This window comes from Sebastes fasciatus, chromosome 12 (assembly GCF_043250625.1).
Source record: "Sebastes fasciatus isolate fSebFas1 chromosome 12, fSebFas1.pri, whole genome shotgun sequence".
NCBI classification, from domain to species: domain Eukaryota; kingdom Metazoa; phylum Chordata; class Actinopteri; order Perciformes; family Sebastidae; genus Sebastes; species Sebastes fasciatus.
In genome coordinates this window covers 19,005,132-19,029,478 of record NC_133806.1, presented here as the reverse complement: position 1 = coordinate 19,029,478, position 24,347 = coordinate 19,005,132, and the positions used below count along the sequence as shown (strand labels likewise).

Sequence of the window (24,347 nt, the reverse complement as noted above, 5' to 3'; positions counted from 1 at the left end):
TGTCTGAATGCATGTATGTTATGTGTGCACTAGCCTATTTTTCGGGGCCTTTGAACGCCCCACAAACTAGACTAGATGCCCTGATCCTGCAATAAACCCACATCACAGCCTCGACTGTTTATAAGGTGCGAAAACAGCAAAGCATGTCGAGGCTCTGTGACGGCAGTAAAGCAGCATTTCGAAAGAGGAGGCCCAGGCAAACAGTCATATATGTGATATTGTTGTAAGATAGGCCTGAACACACACACACACACACACACACACACACACGAGAGAGAGAGAGAGAGGAAAGATTACTTTTTAATAAGTTACAATGTGATTTTGAGCGCATCAGATTTTGATGTAATTATAAGCTTCCTAATACATTATGCATATAGGTAATTTTATCATTATAAAATTTAGTCTTTATAGGAAACCTCCTGAAAAAAAACAATATCTTTTGTCAATGTAAGAAACACACGCACACGCACACACACACGCGCGCACACACACACACACACACACACACACACACACAGAGAGAGAGGAAGAGAGGTGGAGGGGTAATGTCAGGACTGCAGATGGGTCTGTCTCAAAAAGTCTAATTACTTTACAACCGTCTACCAACAATTAGTCTGTCTCGGTGCAGAAACATCCGTTTGTTGTTTTGTCGCAGCAGCAGCAGCGGCAGCAGCTCTCAGGACAACAGACACACACCAACACAACAACATGCATCACACACTGAAATAGTTTCCAAATATATTACTCAACATATATCACTTTATTTCTCTTTATTTGGTGAACAAGTGCAAAATTAAACAGTAAAAACAACAACAAATAGTACAAACTAATTCCTGATGATGGTGTCAGAGCTAAGAGCTGATCTCAGTGCTGCTGAGCTCTGAGCACCAGCAGGTGGAGCCAGCAGCTCATCTGAACAACAAACTGGATGGTGCGTTCAAGGCACACCAAAGACCACTCCCCATTTATTACAGACCTGCACCAGTGGTGTCGTTTTCGTCAGTAAAACATCTAATCCTGCTTCGTGTTCATGTTTCATTGCATGATCATCCATGATGGCATAAATTAAACGTCCTTATTTAATTAAAGTGGGGGTTCTGTTTGCTCAGGGGGTTCCTTTAGTTTTTATCTTATTCAAATTTATCAAATGATAATTGTGCTTTTGAATAGTTTAGATAGAAGAATATCTGTAGCTTATGAAATGAATGCATGTTTCAATAAATACTCACAACAGCGATTAAATTGATACAGATATTGGTTTTAAAAAGGCAAATGTATAATTTTATACCCATTGAATCAATAAATAATCAATTCTCTATAAGTGTGAGCACATACAGATAATTTGGCAGGTCAACACTTCCCTTTTGCCCATGGAGGAGCCGGACTGGACCCAAACTGAGCGATGAACTTGAGATCCTAAAAAGTGAAAGATACTCCCAAACCTTCCCTCCCTTCCTGGTATCCCTCAGCAACCTCATCCTTTCCCCAAAGCTTCACCCCCAAAGGTCACCCACATGCAGCTCATTAAGTCTCTTATTCCTTTTTCGGGGAAAGCTGTAAAGATAATCATGATAAAATAGTGACATTAACACTAAATATTAAACTTCAAAAACCTTCAGTAAAGTCTCTTCAGTCATTAGTGTTGTTGATGGCATTCCTGTCTGATCCCCCCATATGCTTGGATGCGTATCTTCCATGCAAACGGCCATTTGAGGAGCCATGCTGCAGGAAAACAGAAAGTTGCTGGGATGCTGTTTGCGGTGACCTCTCGTGACCCCTATACATCAAACCTCCTGACACTGCTGGTGACAGAGGAGGCCACAAGTGAACTGTGGAGGAGAAGTTCAGGGGAGTAAAGTCATGAGCACATGGAGAGTCTGTCCCACTTATCCTCACTACCAGTAGTCTGTTGTTCTGGGTCAAAGTGGAGTGGAGGTTACTTCTGTTCTATGTGTGTGTGTGATTAGATAGGCCTAAACATGTTTGCAAATAATGTCTTGAAAATGACTGACCCCTGTATCTAGCCATACTGACAACACCTCAGATTAATGCAGCTTTCAAGGCAAACAGACTTTTTGAGATTGAGTTTTGGCTTTCTATATCCTAAAAAAAGTGTCTTCCAATTACTTTTTTTTGTGATTTCCTTCCTATTTAGGGTTAAAAGAAAATCTTAAAAATGTAGGCTTGTTAAACTTTATTTTTATTGTCCACTGTAGTGGATTACAGGACTATTTCAGTGTGAAAAGACAAAAAAAATGAACAGATTATGGTTGTAGAGTGATATTAAACCAAGAATACATTCAAATTGATTAAAAAAAAACACATGCCATACAACTGGAAAGCCGAGGATGTCCTCTTTACAATACACCAGGGGTTGATAGAGTAGGTCAAAAGAGTAAGAGGATATGCATGTGGACAAAATGTCCCCTACAGAGGACGCATGTCAATGGGCTGAGTCTCAGGAGGATATGGCTTCTTTTTTTTTTTTAATCAGCTACTTACCTACATTATTATTATTTTTTTATCAACCTCACATCAATTTGAAAGTTATTGCTTATATGCTATTTGTTCCTTAAACTGTGTTCATATCCACGTTTGACTTCATACAGGACATGAATCAAATACTAGTGGTCTCTTATTAAAAAAGGTGAGGTGCATTTCTTTTATTCCTTTGCTCTGATCCCACATTTTTCATTATTTTGTCTTCTCTGATTTCCTGAGAGGCGAACAGAGAGAGAGGCCCAAAATGACCGTGTCTGCATTTTATCACGACATTTCTGCACATGTCGACGCGCAAAACAGTTTGATTTGCGGCCCTTCAACGCGCCTGAAGTATCTGTCAAATCTTCTCATGAATCCAGCGGGCTCAATAAATAAAACTGTAATGTGGAAATCCTGCTCGTGAACACACTGCTTTATTTCCAGGACACACACACACACACACACACACGCACTGTACCTCCTCACAGGAAGAATATGCATGGTGTGTTAGCCTATATGATATAATGCAGTTAATGAGACAATGATTTCACCAAATATAATTTCAGAATATGACATAACCTCGCTTATGCAGAATGTGTAATAAATAAACATGTAATTGCAATTGAATACATTTTTTCCATCTTTTACACGCTGGAAAAAACAAAACAAAACAGATGCACATTTGGTATAATTGTCCAATTATTTATTTTTATTCTGGATATACATTTGCATCACACTCACCATAAATGGAAAAATAATTCCACAACACAGTAAAAGGCTATAAGTGGTAATTAAAAAAAAAAAAACTTAAAAAAAAAAAGAAAACAAACAACAGTGTTGTCAGGTTTGGCCTGCTTGCTTCCCAGATGTCTCTCGTTGTCTCACAACAGACGGACACCGTCTTCTGTCTGCACCCGTTTAACAAGCAGCAAAATGTGGCTTCATGTCTGCTTCAACAGCAGACTTAAAATCAAAATGTAGTTGCAAAAAACAAAATGTTCAATAACATGTCGCAGTGTTCAGTTTCTGTTGAATATTGTAGGTTTATTTATTCACCAGAAGACTTCTTTGTTCTCTTTGTTCTGTTTCTTTCTACCTGTCTCAATTTAAATATATAGGGACAGTTTTATATTGTCCATATAAAACATAATTTATTTGCACATCAAATAAGAAGAAATAGTCGATTAATGTGGCTAGTTTAGATAATAATTTGCAAGCAATAACCATACATGCTTAACAATGAGCTACACACAAATTATTCGGTTCAATTTTAAGTAAATTGAATTAATTGCTAAGTCAGTTATTTATATATCTTCAATATATATAGCCTAATATTATAAGAATATAAGGATATTATTCGTTTACATTCAGAGTACATCCTTACAAATAAACCATTGCATCCATTCTTACAAATAAAATTAAGTAAAAATACACTAATGAAGTAAAATCAAACATTTCAAGCAAATGTGGTAAAACTGAATTATTCTGAACATGTGAGAGAAAGACTTGTTCACAGAGAAAGGTAGAGACTGAATGGGATCTCTGCTGAATGCCAACACCCACTCACCTCATGAGCAAACAATTGATCCTATGTATAAAAGCTGCTCCGTTCGTTTCTATACCACTAACCAAGTCCTCTGTGTTTGTCCTGTGCCAGTATAGTCCTTTTAGAAAACGAAAAAGCGACAGAGTTTGGTCTTTAGATGGATTTCTGATTTATTATCGAGCAAAAAAAAGCTTTTGTGCGTAATGGCTGTGCGTCTCATCCGATGCTTCTTTAATAAATCCCTACATTTCTACATAGAAAACTTCTCCTACAGCCTTTACCTAGAGAGTGTCTGTCCTCTTCCTGGCCATATATGATCTAAGGGAGTGTTAGATGGTTTAAACGTGTTCTTAGGGCAGGGAGCTGTCAGACCTTTTGGAGAGAAAGATTGATCACACGCAGAGTACCAGGGCTCTTTGTTTAGAGCCGGAGCAATAAACAGCCATCAGATCCACCACCTTTCCTCTGCCTCACACTACAGTGAACAAATCATTTCTGCTCTCCGCTATGTTATAACCAATAATGCTGAGGTGGAAGGATGATGGCTCAGTTCAACATCATCCCTATAAGGTGGAATAAAATAAATGAAATGGGATGTATAGGACAGGGAGCTATAAACTACTAAAATGGTGATGTTAAATAACCCTATACTCCTTTCTTACATTGACAAAAGATATTGTTTTCAAGTAGTCTTTCAGTCATGTTTCACTGTCTTGTGCTCTAAAGCTGTGAAAACCATACCACTAACAGCAGATTGGTGTTTTATATTTAAAGACAGAGCTGTTCTGGGAGGAAAAAGATCATTTGAATATACATTTCATAATATGGACTTCCTACTATATGACCCTACTGATAAAAACTACTTTAAAACTATTCAAATGACAATATATCGGCCAATTGTTATTTTTAAATCCTATACCACAATCTTGATCCCTTACATTTTTTCAAGACTTTTGACAAAGATACACTTTTACAATCATATTTGCTCAAAGTTACCGTACAAGACTACATTTTATAATGAAAAATGACCTATATGCTAATAGCATAATGTATTGGGAAGCTTATAATTACACCAAAATCAGATGCACTCAAAATCACATTGTAACCTATTAAAAAGTCATCTTTCCTCTCTCTCTCTCTCTCTCTCTCTCTCTCTCCTGTATGTGTGTGTGTGTGTGTGTGTGTGTGTGTGTTGGGGGATGGGTGGATGTGTTTATTGGGTGTCTGGTGGTGCAGCTTTTCCTCTCTCTGAGCAATACCTTCCAGAAAGTCTCAAGATTAACGCCTTGGCACTGATAACGACTGTGGGCGTCGCCTGCATTATGAGACACAAATGTGACTGCTGAAATGATTTGTGGAGAGAGCCACACTACAAATAGATGCCCTATGGTCTGTGGAACAAACTGCCTCTCCACATCAGACCTGCTCCCTTTATACAGAGTCTTTCAAAGCACAGCTTCAAGACACCTCTTTTCTTTGGCTTATTTGAATGCACTTGAATTGTGATTACTAATTGGCCTTTTTTTTTTAATAAATGCTCATTATAACAGTCTTTTTACTCATGGATTTGTATCGTGGTCTATGTCTGTGGGTGTGTTTCAGATTTTGTTGTCTGCACTGTTGACCTGTTTTTATTCTGCCTATGTCTGTAAAGCACTTTGGTCAACTGATGTTGTTTTAAATGTGCTATAGAAAATACATTTTGGTTTTGAATGTTGAGGTTGTTTTCTCTATAGTGTACTTGATGGGTTTGTCTGTAAAGCTCATCTACTTAAAAGTTGGTTTATAGACTGTTGTAATTACAAACAGTGGATTGCATATATGAAAACAGCGTTGAAAAAAGGGAAAAAATAAAGTATAAAAAAAAAAAAAAAGAAATTTGACTTGACTTGACTTGAAATGCACACACACTCACGCGCGCGCGTACTCGTAGGGCAGACTGCGTGGACGCGCAGGGGGTACAAGGGTGGGGGGGGGAACAAACTGACCCCAAAAAAATGTGTAAATAAAGCAAACCCCCCCCGGAATGAGGCGTTACCCCTCCAGACTTTCTCGATCAATCACAGGGGACAGTGGCTTCTTTTGATAAAAACCCCAAATTGTCATTGGGCAGATGCAATCATGTGACAAGCAGCACGGTCTAATTCCAACCCATGTCCTCATGAAAGCAATAGTTTATGGCATAAGAGGTCTTCCATATATACGACTATATCGAGTTTAGTATAGTTTATGACAATAAAAACTGCTGCTTATTATTATTAATCTGAATTAACTTCAAGTTTCCGAGACCAGAGAGGAGGAGATGAATTACGCATTTGGGAGAGAAAGTGGTTTCATCAACAGCCAGCCGTCGCTCGCAGAGTGCCTGACATCTCTCGCCAACCCTGTCGGTGATGCATTTCAAAGTTCATCAATCAAGAGCTCGGCGCTTTCACAGTCGACACTGATTCCTCCTCCTTTTGATGAGCACACCACCATCATCCACGGCCTGAACCCGGCCGTCCACCACCCACGCCACAGCCACAGCAGCCGCTCCAAGCAGCCGCTGCAGGCTGCATCCAGGCTGCACCCGGAGTACCCGTGGATGAAGGAGAAGAAAAGCATCAAGAGAAACCACACTGCTGCTGATGCTGAAACTACTGACTCCTCACCACTCTACTTCTCCCCCCAAGGCAAGACATGATGATTAATAACCTCCATGCAAAAAAAAAGGCTCCTGGTTGTCTGAGGATTCCAGAATCAGAATCAGAATCAGAATGGTGTTTATTGCCAGGTGTTAAAGTTCTACACTAGGAATTTGCTTTTGTTTTGTTGGTGCAAGTTAAACAGTATAATAATAACAAAAGAATAGATAAAAACGTTAGAATAAAATAATGTAACACCCACCACAAGTGCTGGCTAAGGAACGACAACCAGGGAGTATCTTAAAAGAGTAGACGTTTTAATTACAGAAATTTGCCACAATAAGAATAAAAAAAATCAATTTCTAACCAATACACAATATACAAATTAAGCTATAAATAAAAAAAATAAACATGATATAAACAGATAGTGAAAAATATTGCCGGACTGCATCCCTTTTTGGCCTTCTTTTTACGCAACGTGGGCGTCCCTTTTTAAAGCCCAATATAGGGATTTTGATTTAAGCATGCTTAATCTCATCAAGTAACGCACTGACTTGTGATGCAAGTGTAAGAGTGTTAATGTTTGACAGTAATGGAGAGTGATAGATTATTCTTACACGGTGCCGGCAGCTGGCATGTTCATTAATCTTCACCCTCCGTCCTGCCCTGTCCACGCAGACCCATCATATTCTGCCGGGGGCCCATAAATCTTCCCAGTCCAGGCGCAAGTTTAACCCTATATACAGAGCTTGTTTTTATCCAAACACACACACATGCTGTTTTATTTTTTTTCTCCAGCTTTTCTGTGATTAAAAAAAAAATACTTTTTGGTTTATTTTGTTTTTAGGTTCACCAGAGGTGCCAGATGTTGGAGTTGGTGTCGGTGATGGTGGTGGAGGCGCATCATCCAGGAGGTTGAGGACCGCGTACACCAACACCCAACTCCTGGAGCTGGAGAAGGAGTTTCATTTCAACAAATACCTGTGCAGACCGAGGCGAGTGGAAATAGCCGCTCTGCTGGATTTAACTGAGAAGCAGGTGAAGGTGTGGTTCCAGAACAGGAGGATGAAGCACAAGAGGCAGACACACTGCAAGGAGAACCGGGACAGTGAGGGCAAATACGCGGACGAGTTGGAGCAGGAGGAGGAGGACAGCAGCTTGGAGAGGGAGAGCTATTTCCACCAAAATACCTTAACTTCACAACCGTGTCACAACGGGCACAATGGGGACAACCAAAGCCCTTTGAACAGCAATGAGAAAAATCTGAAACATTTTGCGCCCACTGTTCCCATCTGCGTGTCAACAATAGGCCCGGAGGACAATGATCATTCCCCGGGTTTGGACGTCTCTTTGCAGGATTTCCAAGTTTTCTCATCCTCCTCCTCTTTCTCACCAAGTTTGTCAGATTCGGCACAAAGTCCCCTGTCTTTATCATCCGACACGTTTGACCTTTTCTCAGAAACACTCACAACAATCGACTTGCAAAACTTGAGCTATTGAAATTAAACCCAACATGTTTTTTTAAAAATTGAATTCAGACACTTGTTTTATACTCAGTGTATACTAGTGTTAATAGATCTCACAAATAAGGTAAGTTAAAGCAAAAAACAACAAAGCTATTTAGCCTAGTTTATTCCATTATAGGCTGCGAGAGGAAGAGTTTATTTTTTTATATGGATTGAGACTTATAACTGAGCAGAATATTTTTTCTTGAAATAAAATTTTGCATTGATTGGAAAACAGCAGCGCTATGTTGTCTTATTTCACAGTAAGAAAGTCTGGAAAGCTCATTGATTTTTTTAGGCCTATACAATAAAATATAAAATGTATATTAGAATATCGGCCGGAAGAGAAATTAATTATGTTCATGCATAATTTATAATGCTGAATGTAGTTTCTCACAATATTCAAATAAGGATACCATAAACTGGAAACAGGAAAAAGCCACAGGATATTTTTTATAAATTATAGTCTAATTTAAAATGTTCTTTAGTATAAAGACACTATTGATTTCATATACTCAAACTTTCCCAAAACAATTAGATGCAGTGAGCACTCTGAAATACAAATAAATGCAAGTGATATAAATGTCAAATTGTTGCATCCCAGTTTGTTTTTTTTAATCTTTGTTTATTTTTTTGTTGAAAGATTTTTTTCCAACGTGGCCATGCTTCTGGTACAGACCTCAATAATTTATCGGAGTAGGAAAAAAAGCAGATTCATTGCCTCCGCATGATGCTGAAACCCAGAAAAAGAACATGTGCAGTGAGAATTGCCTGCTAGGAGTCCCAGGCCAAAAGCTATGACTTTTCTTGGCTCTCTAATTAAATTTTATTGCCTATAAAACTCACAGCACTGATGGTGCTTGTTTATAGCCATGATCCGCAGTGTAATACAATCGTTTTGAAATTAAGAATCGCTCCATACGCCATTGTTGTTGTTTTTTTTCCAAAACTTTTATGATTTAAAAGTTAATTCAAAGCAGCTGAATTACGATTTTTCACCCTAAATTGGTGTAAACTATAATTTAATTTGTAAATACAATAGAGTAAAATAGACCAGATATCAGGTAAATAGCCTCTCAGAATGTATTTATTACAGTAATTTATAGTATATTGTTAATGTACGTTAAAATTAAGGTAAATGTATGTTAAACTGGACCAAACAGAGTTTACTGCTGAAGGAATTCCTCCCACCGACCAGTTGAGCCTCGGCTCGATAGAGAAGCCACAGTGTCACAGCAGCCTTTCTTTATTAGGATGCTGTTATTAAATGTTTAGGGGGAATTGGTCGATGAAAAGCCAGAGATTGCTCCAGGAATCACAAGATTAACAATCACACTGATCAATTATTCTGACCAGAGTCTGCAGGCAAAGTGATTCATTTATAGGCTCTGTGTCTCAGGATGGACTCAGAGCCTCACAGCAATAATAAAAAAGGTGAGGTGAGGTGGTGAACTGCTATTCCTGCTGAGATATACCACTAAGTGATGGCTAATTGTGAACATTTTGAAAATAGATAGGAAAAAGTCTAGAAAGCCCAAGAGGTTTGGTGCTGAAGCCGCTGAGCTAATTTTAAATAGCATGTTCACACTGTGTCAGCATGTCAGTGTCTCCACTGTCTACAGACATAGACTAACCACAAATAGGCCCACATGTTCATTATTTATTCCTCAGCACACTCTGCTACTTTCTTTTTATGAGCACAAAAATAAAACATTTTGTCCCCACATTCACCATGGCAGCCCATTGCATATTTAATCACAATATAATCAGATTAATGATTTTGATTATTTCATTTCTTTATGATTATATGAAATAGTTTGGTGACTTTGAGCAGCTTGGTCAACGAGTGAATCATAAAGATGTAATGAGGGATAAAAGGGGAAGGAACCAATGGCAGGGAGATGAAGCTTTATGGGAAACTAGATACAACACTGAGCCAGCAGATCCCTCCCTCCACACACACACACATACAGGTCAAAGGTCAAGCTGGCTCTCCTCTCCTCTCCAAGCTGGGAGGAACTACTGCCAGGTCAGGAGGGGGTCAGGTTTTGAATGACCTCAGAGGATTTGTGGCTCATGAAGAATGTTACTCAGATAACTCTGAACAGGAAGTGGCATCGGAATATGTGAAACAATATGATCTAAGGTTCAATATCCTCAACTGAAGTGAGGAATGTGATTGTATATCACACGGCAATCACCCAAAGATCTAAAGGTCTATAGTGCTTCTTTTTCTCAGGATGATTCAGAATAAACATCCATAACATTTTAACAATTAAACCTGCAGTAGGCAGTATATTTTTGGCATCATTGGGAAAATTTATATTAATAACCTTTCAGCATTATGTAATTCAAGTGTTTCAAGAGAAAACTAGACTCCTGCACCTCCTCATGGCTCTGTTTTCAGGCTTCAAACAATCTGGTCTGCTACGGGAGACTTTAACCAATCACAGGTAATTTCAGAGAGAGCGTTCCTATTGAGCGTTCCTATTGAGCGTTCCTATTGGCCGTGCTCGGGCTGGTAGGCGGTGCTTGGTATTTCTTCAACTGGTCTCAACATGGCTGCCAAGTCACAAACTTTCTAATTTTACAGCTAAACAGCACACTACAAGATGATTCTGAAAACATTTCAGACGAGAAATAGGCATTACAGTAACAGAATATTGATTCATATTTTATCAGTGCTGCTTAGTTTGACCGTTTGATCGGAGTTGGCAAGTGATTGACAGCTGCTCAGAGACGGCAAGGCTCCAGCTCGGCTCTGATTGGTTGTTTTCCTCCGGTCTCTGAAATCTTGCAGATGCCATTTGGAGCACCGGAAGACACCAGAGGACAAAGAGGCACATGATTTTTTTTTTCAGATTACCTGTCTCATGCACTACTGTCAGGATATAGTGACCATTTTATAAAAATAACTTTTTTTTAATCGTATTTGCTCAAATTCTACCCACTGCTGCTTTAATCAAAGCTATAAAGCAAAAGTGTAGAAAAATGCATCGCTGTCATCTTATATCAAGTATCCTATCTTTTCCTCTATGACAAAGAGAGACAATACAGAACTAGAATAGATATTGTGGGTGTTAAAGTCTTCCCAAAGCTGCTGAAAACTGGAGGAAATAAAGTGTTTCTCGGGGGGAGAGACTGACAAACACCGTCCACCACCTGCAGCTAAAGAACAAGCTGAAGCTCTACACTGACATTTCTGTCTCATTTCTCCACAACAACAGGCTATACAGTTCAAAGGCTCAGCCTTTAAACCTGGATTGGGTGATGCTGCCTGTCAAAAGATGACTAATGCATGACGGACACCTTTATAAACAATATGACAACCAGCTGCTTTCACTGAATTCCCCAGGAGGCAAAGGAGAAGTGAGGTTCAAAAAGTTTACTCTTGCATCAGATAGGATGGGGGAAAGAGTGTTTGTCATTGAGTGTTCAATAGAAACTGATTAAAAAAAAATCACAAATGATGCAAGTATGTAAAGTGTGCAGGAATAAACCAGCAGAAGTTGCAAACATCTATGTTGTCCAAAGACAAAATAAAAAAAAAACCTGGCACAGACAGACCCCTGTAGAACAGTTTTATATAATTGCCTTCTCAACTCGACTATTAATGATCCCTGTTTAGATTTACAATGTTGACACATTCATAAACCCAAAGTGCTTGCATCATTGTAAAAAAAAGACACTCCCAATGTGTCCAAGAGAGTCAGTCACGCAGACTTAAGTACCAGAGAAATATGATCTGGAATCAATCAAAAATATGATCATGCGTTATATCTGCTGACTTTATTAGTCTGTAAAGACCCATTTCTCCATTAAAGCATCAACTCCCCAAGTCATCAGTAGCAGTCAAAACTATATACACACACACAAAAGCTGATAGATGCAATAAACGTCAGTGTGGATGTTGAACAACACACTGTAAACAATTGCTGTTAATTTACAGCAGGATTTCAACAGTATCAACCTGTTATTGCTAAAAACAGTGCTTTACTGTTAATACAAAAGAAAACCTGTTAAATTACGCTCATAGGCCGCTTTTTAAGTGAACTATAATGCATTCTTAAAAACAGCACTTTACTGCTGATCAACTGTCTAAAGTATCATCAGTAACAGTTTCATGCAGTATTTTTTTAATTCTGGGACCTGATCTGCTCATGTGAGGCTTGTACATTGTACATGATTGTAAAATCAGTGAATTAGCTTTATTGTTCTTCACTCACATGTTGTTATAGTTTGCATTCTGTGCTTGTAGACAGCTATAGACAGACATTTTGGGAAAAGTATCAACAAGTCTATTATAGCCTTTTTCCTAACAAGTGCCTTTAATTGTATTTAGTGTGACTATTCCTATGTCTGTAAACTGCTAAGTCTATTCATCTAGGCAAAAAATAATGTTTATTAAAATGTATGTAAAAAATACAACCTAAATAGTGCATTAAAACAAATCAGTAAGATAATATAAAAGAAAGGTGAAAAACAGCTATATAATGTATCTTTAAACAGTAAATTAACTGTAAAATACTGTGAAATTAATAAAGTTCAAACTGTATTTTTCATTAACAGTACAAAGCTGTAAATTTCAGCGACAGTATAATGTTAATTTTACAGTAACATAAAGGCAACCCTGCTGCCAGATCTTTACTGTTATTTTACTGGGACATTCTTAACACTGCAGGCAGGTTTCACAGGGTTTTTTTCTGCAGCTGCAGCAGCTGTGTGGTCACTTCAATAAATAATTAGCAGATGAACTTCCGTGTGCGTAAAGTCGTTGCTGCTTCCGCGTCATGTGAAGTTTCCCTGTTGGCTGGACGGTCCACTGCTGCCAGGAACTAACTATCAGTACAATGCCTGCGATTCCAGAGGAGTTAGCGACGCTCATTTCAGGTAAAAACCTTCATAAACTAATGTTTATTTAGTTTAACACGAGGTTGTTTTCCGTGTTCACTCAGGGTGAGAGGAGGGTGAGAGGAGGGTGAGGGGCTTGTGCCACAAAGTCCAGCTTGTGCCACAGACTGTTGTTGTAAAAGAGGAAGTTCACTCTCAATATGGATGACTTAGTTTTTTAGTCAGATGCACTTTAGTCCAGTTGCTATATTTCATTCATGCTGATGAGAAACCAAACAATGAACTGTTGTTGTGTTTTTTTTAAAGGTAATATGATCTCCAGCAGTACTGGGCCATTGCACTGCCAAATAAAACACACCACAATCTGTAAGGTGGTATCAGATTGTATGCATGTTTTACCTGCTGTTCTTGTTTTGTAGACGTAGAATGTTTCCTCGGTGAAGGATTAAAAGGGGAAAATCTAAGCAAGAAGGCAAAAGAGAAGAGGGATGCCTTCATCAAACGGATTAAAGAGGTCAAATTGGGGTATGTCTGTTTTAGCAGGAGTTGATTTTTAAAGATTCTAATGTGAAAATTGTTAACATCCATTTTTCCGTCTTTCCAACAGTTTCCCGCATGATTTCAAGGACAAAAGTGAGTCTTAATCTGATCAAGTATATTGAATAAATTGGTTCCCAACCTGAGGATCGGGACCCACTCAAGAGGTCACGGCATGAATCTAAGAGGTCACGCGATGAGTCAAATTTATTATATCAGGATAAACCTCTTACAATGTATCGTCTCATTTACACAAATGAGGATTACCAACTTAGAAAATAAGAAAAATATAAATTCCGGCATTTATTTTCAGACTTTTCACTATTATTTGCTTTATTCTGGTAAAGTACTGTGTTTTTTAGGGCTGCAACTTAGTTGTTTGGTCTATAAAATGACAGAAAATGGTGAAAATGTCGATCAGTGTTTACCAAAGCCCAAGATGTCGTCCTCAAATGTCTTTTTATTGTATCAGAGAATTTTCTTTTCCTTAAAAAGTTACTCGAACCGATTAATCAATTATCAAAATAGTTGGCGATTAATTTAATAGTTGACAATAATCAATTAATCGTTGCAGCTAGTGCCTTTTAAAACATATTCTAACAGTCTGAAAAGGGAAAACCACTCTTCACACATACACAACAGGTTGGGAACCACTGTGTTTACAATATAACTTGTACCATTACCACACTTTACTGCACTTTCTGTTTACTCGAGTAGGCGGAGATGACTCAGATGATGATGAGGAAGTTGACAGCAACAACGAAGGAGGGTCGCTGCAGTCGGAGCGCACAGACAAGGACGAAGACGCCTTGGATGGTAAGCCACTTAGCAGACGTCGCTAACTCTGCTAACAAGCTGTGGATTAAAGTAGTGAAAATTGCATCTTGGCATATACAGATCTCTGGGTCAGCTCCTTGGAGAAAGTGACTTTGAGTGGCACAATGAGGGAGACATTCCAACTGTAACTTGGCAACATACTTGGGAAGCAATTTGGGGGCGCGACTGCTACTCCCACCACCTCTTTCACCCCTCCCCTTTGACAGCTAGAGCATGCTTTATTGCTCTCAGCCACAGTCTGGGGACTCAACATTACTGCCATGGTTGTAGTTTGAGAAAAAACATGCCTCCGTATACAGTAGCTTTAACCCCGTACGCACCATCATGGCAATATGCAAGATTTTGTGTTTACTTTTATAAATAGAGAATGAGGGAAATCCTTGTGAAGTGGCTGTTAGAGGTCTGGGGTTTATGGGCTGCAAGCAGCTGCCAGTTTTATGGCTACTCTTTCACACAAAGCAACTTTGACACAGCAGTTGAACATTTGCATTGAAGTTGCACGCTGCAAGGGGAACTAGTGAGAAGCAAAACAGTGCTTAGTGGAGCCTCCATGGCTACTACTCCATTGCTACTTGTTTTGATATCAGTCAGTTGAATACATTACAAATTACATACATGAATTTAACCAGAAACCCATCTGTTTGTGTTTTAACATTTTAAATAACAAATGTAATTTTTACTTTTACGTATTAAAAACACTTTGATGGGACTCCTCAACTCTTCTCCAGGTGCCCAGCAGTCCCCACCTGTGGCGGCTCAGGACCTGCCGTCTGTCTTTAAAGCGGGATACCTTGAGAAGCGCAGAAAGGGTGGGTTGTTCTGCCAATAACATCCATATAAGACAGTTTGTTTTTTTAATGGAGAGGATATCGCACACTTAAATTTGCAAGCTAACAAAAAATGTATTGATGTTGTGTTTTGACTAGCCGATTAGACTGTTAATCAGGCCATTAAATAGGCGTTATCCATCGCTATAAGCCCCTTAGATGTAGGTCAGTAGGGGCCTACTACACTTAATATTAGGTTTTATCATCTATTGGTAGATCACCGAAACACAAACATAAATCTCAGGATTTTCACCCAGGAGGCCGGGTTTGCATCCCGTGTAAAAACGTGTAACTGTCTTTGGGCTCACAAGCTTTAAGTTTCACTTTCACTTTTCAAATGTAGTTATTTTAAGCAAGAACACAATGTTTTCCCTAAACCTAACCAAGTGCTTTTGTTGTCTAAACCTAAAAAAAACTTTTTGTTTGTGTTCAAAACGTAATCTTTCAGTCAGTTTTACAACTTGTTAGAACGTGTTGCTTTCACGTTTCGCTTTCAGTTTTACAAAATAGTAGGCCCCTATTGACCCACATCTATGGGGCTTATAGCGACTGATAATGCCTATTTAATCATCTGATAACAGTCAAATCGGGTGTTTGAGCTACAAGGTCCTCTTCAGGCAAAGCTTCCATGCAAATAAAAAAGGATATTTACTGTATAAAGACAAAACGGCAGCTCCACCTACAATTAGGATATCAAATGATATAACACCCCAAATCCCGTCGGCATTGTCACATTATTTATCAATCCGCAGTTCTAATTGCCCCCTAAAACATAACCAGAAAATGATCTATATCTTCGAGGTTGATTATTGTTGGTTTTCCCTCCACAGATCACAGCTTTTTTGGCACCGAGTGGCAGAAGAGATGGTGCGCTCTGAGCCATCACACCTTCTACTATTATGGCCATGAGAAAGGTACTTTCTCCACATTTCATCCCAGTCAATTATGAATCACATACTGTTTGAGAAAACTGAAGCAGATGCATGTTGGGCATTCTGCTGTTGACAGTGACATTGCAGTTGTTGTATCTGAACCATTAATGATGCTGTTTTAATTTCCTGTAACCAGACAAGCAGCAGAAGGGGGAGTTCAGTATCGATGGCTACACCGTCAAGATGAACTGCGCCTTACGGAAGGACTCAAAGAAAGACTGTAGCTTCGAAATCACGGCTCCAGACAAGCGAGTCTATCAGGTGCGCTCGTCTCTTGGTGATGATTTGAGTCACCGCTGTTCTAAGTGTACGTCCTAATTGAAAAACAAGCGTGGATTTGAGATGTGCCATGTTTAAAAATTTGGCAAGGCGCGTGTGTACATGCACTTCATTAAATCGTTATTTTTACAAACCTATTCATTCATGCGACACTGCTGCCTTTGCATTGGCTCAACCTGACACGCATATTTAAAAAGTCTAAATGAGTGTTTCTAACATTCGGGCTCTTCCATGCGGAACATTTTGCTATGCATAAATGCAGTATTATTTGTTTATGTTAATTAATATATGTAGAGCTGCATGTTGCACTGACTGCAGTTTTCATTTCTCTCCTCTTTCATCACAGTTTAGTGCGTCAACGGCGAAAGAGGCGGAGGAATGGGTGAAACAAGTAGACTTTGTCTTGAGAGGTTTGAACTGTTTCAATTATAAAAAAAACTCATATATGCTCTTTAATGTCAGAACCAGCATCATTTGTTTCTTCATGAATAAAAAAACCCCCCAAAATTAACAAAATTCTCTAAATATTATCGGCAAGTAATGTATGGGTGGATAAGTCAAGTCTAATAAGGCAAATGTACTATGTCCCTCTGTTTGTAGATATGACAGGCATCATCCCAGAAGAGGATGAGGAGGACCAGGAAGTGTATGATGATGTTGGAGCTATAGAAGATACAGCTGAGTCTGCGCCGATCGATGAAGACATCTATGAAGAGCTCCCAGGTCCAACCACATGTTGTATCACTGTGATGAACTCTATTGTCCCACAGAACATTAACAAACTGCAAGCATCTCTTTGATATTGTTTTTCAATCCAAAGAGTTTGCCATTACATATTTATTTGCTCACTGCTTAGACAGAGAATCATAACCTTTAATTCATAGCTCACTCATCCATCAATATCTGGTCTTGTTTCTCCAGAGGAGGACATGCCCACTCCAGCTAAGCCTCCTCCAAAAGTGGAACCAGCCAGCAAACCTGCTCCTCCTGCTTCAGGTACACAGCACAGGCACAGACATTTGTGTTTCTTATTGATTTGTGGATTAGACTGTAGTAACTTTCCCTATATAAACAGAAGATAGGATTGGATTGTGATCAATTCTTGGTCACACATAGTTTCTTTGTGGTTCTGAGCAAACTCAACCTTGTAAGCTGCCGATAAAAGGAAGTGACATTTGAAGAGGAAGTTTTATGCGCAACTGAAAGTTAACACAATGCTGGAAATAACTTTTAACCTAGTTGGCCAACTTCCTTTACAACAAGTGATGCGTTTAAGTGCATAAATAGCATGCTATCCATCTCTATCTTCTGTATCTATGTAAACATTCCCACAACATGAACACACTCTTGAGGGTCGCCTACAAACAGGAAGTGGTCCCACTTCAGATCAATAAATAGGATGAGAGGTGGAAACATTAACTGCCAAGAAACCAGCTGTGTCCTAATTCCTACTACTTAATGATTATAGACAGCATACTATAATGTAAAATTTCTAGTTTGCTGTTTTTTTTTTGCAGTTAGTAAAACAAAAAACACCATACTTTCATTTTCATACCAACAGAAAATGATGTAATACATACGCTGTGCAAAGGCGAACAAACTGCCGCTTTACAATAAAGCTGCAACTAATGATTATTTTTATTATCGATTTAATCATTTTGTCTACAAAATGTCAGAAAATAATAAAAAATATCAATCACAATTTCCTAGAGTCCAATGTGACCTCCTCAAATGTCTTGTTTCGTCTGACCAACAGTCCAAAGTCCAAAGAAATTCAGTTTAAAATGATATAAAACAATCAAATCCTCACAATTGAGAAGCAAATACGTATTTTGCTTAAAGAAATTACTTAAAAAATGAATCGGTTATCATTGCAGATTCATTTTCTGCCAATGGAATAATCAACTAATCGTCCACTTTACAATGACGCTGCAGATTAAACCTAACAAAGACAAAGCTAGATAATAGTTATTCTGAGGTGTTCCTGGAGCTGTTTCACCTCCATCCACAATTAGTCCTCCATCTCTTTGGTGCATTGCGTTGTTGAACTCAAAAATCTGTGTTTTTGTAGTCTGCATACTGACTGGTTTTGAATGTACCTCATTTTGTCACATTGCCAGTGTGAACATGTTACATACTCTAAACCAAGTAGGTAGTATGAACTTGGCACACAGCCTCCAGTTCTATTTTAGGCTCTCCGCTGCCTCCTGTTGGCTTTGCTGCACATAAACAATCATTGCTGTGTCAGACCAGCACGCTTAATGTTATTAGTCTCTATAGAATATAAAGCACCTAATCTGTCATCATCTTCTTTTCCATCCAGTTGATAAGAGCACAGACTACCCAAACTTCTACCAGGGTTTATGGGACTGTGCAGGGGACCACCCAGACGAGTTGTCCTTCAAGCGTGGAGATGCCATCTACATCCTGAGCAAGGTATGGTTAGGGGGAGCCCTGCTTGTGTCCCTTAATGAGTGTTTTCTTGATGCACGGTGAAGCCAGGATGAGCTCAAACCAGACTGTGATGCAAAGGTTGTGAGATGAGGTTTGTAGTCAGAGCGGTTCTGTTGGTCCCAGACCACCTAAAGTGAGTTATTTCTAGGCCCTCAGAGGAACCGACTGTTCGTATCCTTTACTGGCAGCACCTGGCCCACCGCCTGGAGGTGGACGGCTGATGGCTAGGTTCTCTCTCTGGCACTGTGATGGGGATTAGTTGTGTCACAACGGAAACTGTTTTAGTGCTGCTGGCGGAGGCTGGGCTTAGCTGGCACACAGCACCATTCCATCACTCCCATCTGGACCGTTTCAGCACGCTGCCGCTGCCATGCCAGGCGGTGAACAGCCCTCAGCCCACACACCTCTCAGACGTCTCTCTCACCTCGCCAAATAGGAATGTGTGTTCTCAGGAAACCCAGGCTCAGTCCGCCACTCTGTTTCAGAGCAGGTGAGGACGTGTAGTGAACGCACAATTTCCGAGGCTTGTCGGCTAGGCGTGGGTGCCAGGTACTGAGAACTGAGGGGCCGTTCTTTACCTCTTTATTATGTAACCAAACAGAAGCCCTTTTGTGCTTAACTGGTTTATATGAACGTCGAATTGGATTTTGATGTGATACATTTAACAAGCTTGTTTTTGAACATTGAAAATAAGTCAAGGAATTTTATATTTCTACAGATGCATGTCGACCCTGTGGTTTGCGTAGTAAAATAAAAAAGAAAGAAGGTGTGAAATATGCACCATCTAGACTGGCTATATTTCCTGTCTGGTTTGATTTCCATGGAGCATGAAGTCAACTGAGACTACTGTTGTCAACCTGCCAGGTCCTTTTCCAAATTCAAGTCTGCCATCTAGTGGTACATAAAAGCCATTAAGACTTCAAAGCATGTGACTGATGAGCTTCAAAACATTATTTATTTGTAAAAACCTGAATTATAATTTTGACTGATAATTCAAATTATTTTTCAGTCAGGAGCATATAGGACGTACGTTATTTTCATTACTGATTACTCTGTTTATTTTTCTCATTTATCGATTAAATGCTTAGTCTATAAAATGTAAGAAAATGCCCACCAACATTTGCCAGAGCCCGTGGTGACATCTTTAGATTTTTTTTGTCTGACCAACTGTACAAAATCTAAATAAAAAGGCATAAAATGTTCACATTTGAGAAGCAAAAACACGCAAATATTCAGCATTTTGTTTGATAAATGACTAAACAAATAATGGATTGCCAAAATCTTCTCTTGACCAACTAATTGATTAATTGATTTGGCACTAATGGCAGGAAGCAAAATGCACAAAGCAGACAGACACCATTCACCACTCATTGGCCAAATGCCTGTTTATGACTCCTTCTTCGTGTGTGGAAAAAAGGACCAAGAATCAAGTTGCCCTTTCACTCAGACTGGGAGTGCCATTAGCTGAAACCTTGGTGTTGGGGGTTGTGGCCTGCTGCGAGGGCAATGACCATAAAACCTGTCTGGACTGCAGCAGCCAGCTGCAGCTAAAGGGACAGTCGACTCCTCCCCCCCCCCCTTCCAGTCGCGCCCCCATTCTCCTTTCTCCCTCCACCCTGTGTCCCTCCCCCATTCCACCGGCCAGAAATAGCTGTAGTGTTACAGCTGCGAGACCCCCCAGTCAGGACCTGGGTGTTGATTATAGGGCCTGACTGGGAGTGAGGGAGAGTGTGTTGTCCGGATATGCTGCCCCCCCGCCCTCCAAGTCACAGCACATAAAACTAATCGAGAGATGGAACATCTCACTTAACTTAAGTGGCTCGATGGGTTGATAAAAAGTAAACCAAACGTGTTGCTGCCGTTGTTATTGGGCCTGCACATCTTTCCACCTCATCACTTGCTGTACAGTTTGTGCTTGTAAACTGGTGCATCAGCTGTGGAGCGTTTCATTTGGTAATAAGTAATAAAATTACGGGACAGTGCAGTGGCATTATTATCCAGTTTTGTGTTAATGTGCGTGTTGTCACAGTGTGTGGTATCATTAGTCCTCCACAGCTCTGTATATGTGTTCTCATGTCGTGTCCCGCACTCACTCAAGCACGATTTATTTGTCAGCCAGAACTACACAATGAGGTGTTGCTGTTTTTCAAAGGCTAGCTTCAGGAAGTCATAACGTGCACACACACACACACACACACACACACACACACACTCTTACACACACCTCATGCCAATCTGCTATATTATCCCTCAGGGGCTTGTGAAATGTCATTTTAATCATGTGACACATTCAGCATTTTTTTTCTGTTTGTTTCTTGTGATGTTTAATTATCTGTTAATAATTTAGCTGTACTCAATTACTTTTCACTGTATTCATGTCCTGTGTATAAATACTTGACATGGACAGAAAGTCAAGCAGCTCTTTATCTGACGTGATGAATGGCCCGTCACCAGACAACAGTCAATGCCATCACTGTATATAGTGATCGTCTTGTGTGTAATACTACCGTAAGATCACTCCCATCCATTACTCTCTCCTGGGAATAACTGGACACAGATGTGGTCCCTTCCTCGTCCCTGAGTTTTGGCATAGATTTGAAACATTGTGCAGGTTCCTCCTCCTTCAACCTTGTCAGTGCGTGATCCCCGGTGTTGATTCATGTCCTGGGAAGACTTTGATGTGAGGTCAGACTCTTGGCCAAAGAGAGGGAGAGAGAGAGAGAGAGGGAGGGTATTCTCCTCTTGTCTCAGATCTCTCCTCACAGTGTCCCCCCTCACATCGTGGCATGCTGACAGCCATTTGGAGCTATTACTTGTCACGCTGTGACAGATTTATGTGTGATGTGCTCTATACGCACACTGAGGTTTTTGTGTGGAGCGGAGGGATGTGTGTGTGTGCAGTCTCAAAACCAACGGCGAATAGAGAGGCAGGACAGGCAACAGGGGATGTGAAGGTGTTGATGGGATGTAGGTGTTGTTCTGGAGGTGCGAGTGAAAGGGGAACAGAAGAGATTTTGTGAATATTTAACAGGTTATGCTGGTAAGGAAAGTGCTTACAGCCAATAGTGGTGAGATGACAGGGAGAGATGGGGAATGACATGCAACACAGGTCCCTGACCGGACACCAACTGGGGACGTTGTGGGTCACGGTTGGCGTCCTGAACCTATGCCACCAGGGCGCCATGTCTTTGCTTCATCTGATAGACATACTGTCAGTCTCAATGACTCCAAAGTAACACAGCTGCTTTATGTACCTATGGAGCTTTTCCATCATTCCATCATCAACAACATTTTAAATTTTAGGTTAAATTGCTGCTCAGTGGTGTCTATATGAATTAAAAGAGATGATGAAATGTGTTTCCTTTTCTCAATGTCTCCTCTTCCAGGAGTACCAGAACTTTGGCTGGTGGGTCGGAGAGAAGAATGGGAACATAGGAATCGTCCCCAAAGAGTTCCTGATGGAGCTTTACGCTCTATAAATACACACCATGTAAGTTGCTCAGACCTCACGACTGCAGTGAACAAGTTTCTTACACTTAATATATAACTGTGATAAATCCACTATATTGTAACTGGTACATTGTGTCATTTCCAGGATCATTTCCTTCCATATCCACTGTAAGAGACTGACGACTGGATGAAAATGACTGAAATACATATTTAAGAGTATTTTTCTACAGTTTCTGCATGTTGCACTGCTTGTTTATATTTATTTCCTACCCAAGATAGAGTTTTCCCTCACCATTTCACGCGCTGCTTTTGGCGAATTTGTTATTTGCAAATGGCAAGATAAATAAAGGTTTACACATATCTGTTGTATCAGCGCATTTTTTAGAATTATTATTTAACCTGCGACTTAAGCCACAAGGTGGCAATAGAGTCTCTTCAGAGGTCATAGATTACTACCTCTGTGACAGAGATGCTCAAGGCAGAAATGCCACATGACAGTTTTTTTTTGTTTTTGAAATGATGTTTACAGGCTGAATTAATGACAGTCTACAAGAGACAGGAGGAAGAAGGTTAACAGCAGAAATTAATTTAAAAAAAACACTGTGGTTGAGGTTTGTTGAAGTGTTTTCTGGGGGAAAGGAAACCATTAACATGCATAGACAAACAGAATGAGGGCATTTATCAATGATATTTCACCCAGCTGAATCACATTATTTGCCTTCTGTAATGCAGTGCAGTTAACATCGGGCCAATGTCAATATCAAATCATGTGCTATATGTACACAACCCCCTGGATAAATGAAAAATTATTTCTTTCTTTTTAAAAATGAGTTTATTCTTCTGGTCAGCACTTTTGTTCCAAGCTTCAAAGGGACCCTGTTTTTTTTTTTTTTATGGCACCTGAGAGACTCTGCTGGGCAGAGGATCACAGCGTGGCAGATGGTTGGCTGTGCTGCGTGCCTGAGTGAAACGGCTGAGGTACACTAATAAGACAGCCACCCACACCGATAGCAGGGGATGCTTATCACCCTCTGAGGGGCTGTTTGACAGCAGGCGAGGTGGCGGTACCCAGGCATATCCCTCTGAGGTTACATACATACTGTACATATCTTTTTACAGCCTCCTCACTGAAACACCAAAGTTGTACTACAATTTGATCCATCAGGGTAATCCGCTGCTTTTTGGTTTGCTGCGGACAAAAAAGTGGCCTTGTCAAGGTTTTCTCAAGGTTGCCAGAAAATGGGAAGGAAAATGTGTTCATTAACCAATAACTCACTATATCTTTCTCTCCATTTTCCCTCTATTTTTTTCCTCGCTCCTGTCTCTCTGTTTTGTTCCCGTTGAGTGATGAGCTGGTCCTCTGTCCTCTGGGTGACATTCAAAGCTGACATAAATCCTGCTCTTTACGGTACAGTGCAGCGATAAAGCCTCTGCTAATTGGAGATGTAATGAATTACCATAATTAGTTATTGAATATACTACATTGGAAATAGAGAGGAAATGCTTTGTTTTAGGGGAGGAAAGGGATGTAGTGGAACAATGTGATGTTCGGTGAGTGGAGACAATGGCTGAGTGTGTTATTCCATCATTTAGGCAGATTATGTAACACTTAAAACATGTTTTGGTGCTGATGTTGAACACAAATATTTCTTTCCTGCTGACATAGCTTGATATTTCCCCCCCAAGAGTCCTCCTTTTTAATGTTAGGCTATGGGTTAGGTTGCCAAAGGCAAGTAAGGCTAAATATTGCCTCATTTTTATGTGCCAATAAAGGATTTCCTTAATGGATGTCAACTACACCCCCCCATCCCCCTCCGTTAGATTTGGACAGCCATATCTGCAGAATATACAGGTTCTTTTATTGCAATTTAACATCAAGATATAATGTTTCATAGATAAATGCCACCGTGCCATTAATCTAGTGAGCACTAAATTACACTAATGATACCAGAATATCACTAATTAATACACGCAACCATAAAGATACACTTTTACCGGTCAAATATATATAGATTGAGCTGCTG

The 24,347-nt window shown here is 39.8% G+C and overlaps 2 protein-coding genes across 2 annotated transcripts; both read left to right on the top strand.

Moving 5' to 3' along the window:
- The first annotated feature begins 5,235 nt into the window (after positions 1-5,235).
- On the top strand, positions 5,236-8,382 carry hoxa2b (homeobox A2b). The gene is made up of 2 exons (XM_074653879.1): positions 5,236-6,699; positions 7,499-8,382. The coding sequence occupies exons 1-2, from the start codon at positions 6,330-6,332 to the stop codon at positions 8,149-8,151; spliced, it is 1,023 nt and encodes a 340-aa protein (XP_074509980.1). The 5' UTR covers positions 5,236-6,329; the 3' UTR covers positions 8,152-8,382.
- Positions 8,383-12,885: 4,503 nt separating this feature from the next.
- On the top strand, positions 12,886-22,683 carry skap2 (src kinase associated phosphoprotein 2). The gene is made up of 13 exons (XM_074653878.1): positions 12,886-13,046; positions 13,427-13,532; positions 13,615-13,640; positions 14,262-14,360; positions 15,110-15,190; positions 16,039-16,122; positions 16,277-16,401; positions 16,766-16,829; positions 17,020-17,142; positions 17,341-17,415; positions 18,743-18,855; positions 22,260-22,363; positions 22,469-22,683. The coding sequence occupies exons 1-12, from the start codon at positions 13,007-13,009 to the stop codon at positions 22,350-22,352; spliced, it is 1,029 nt and encodes a 342-aa protein (XP_074509979.1). The 5' UTR covers positions 12,886-13,006; the 3' UTR covers positions 22,353-22,363; positions 22,469-22,683.
- The last annotated feature ends 1,664 nt before the right edge of the window (positions 22,684-24,347 follow it).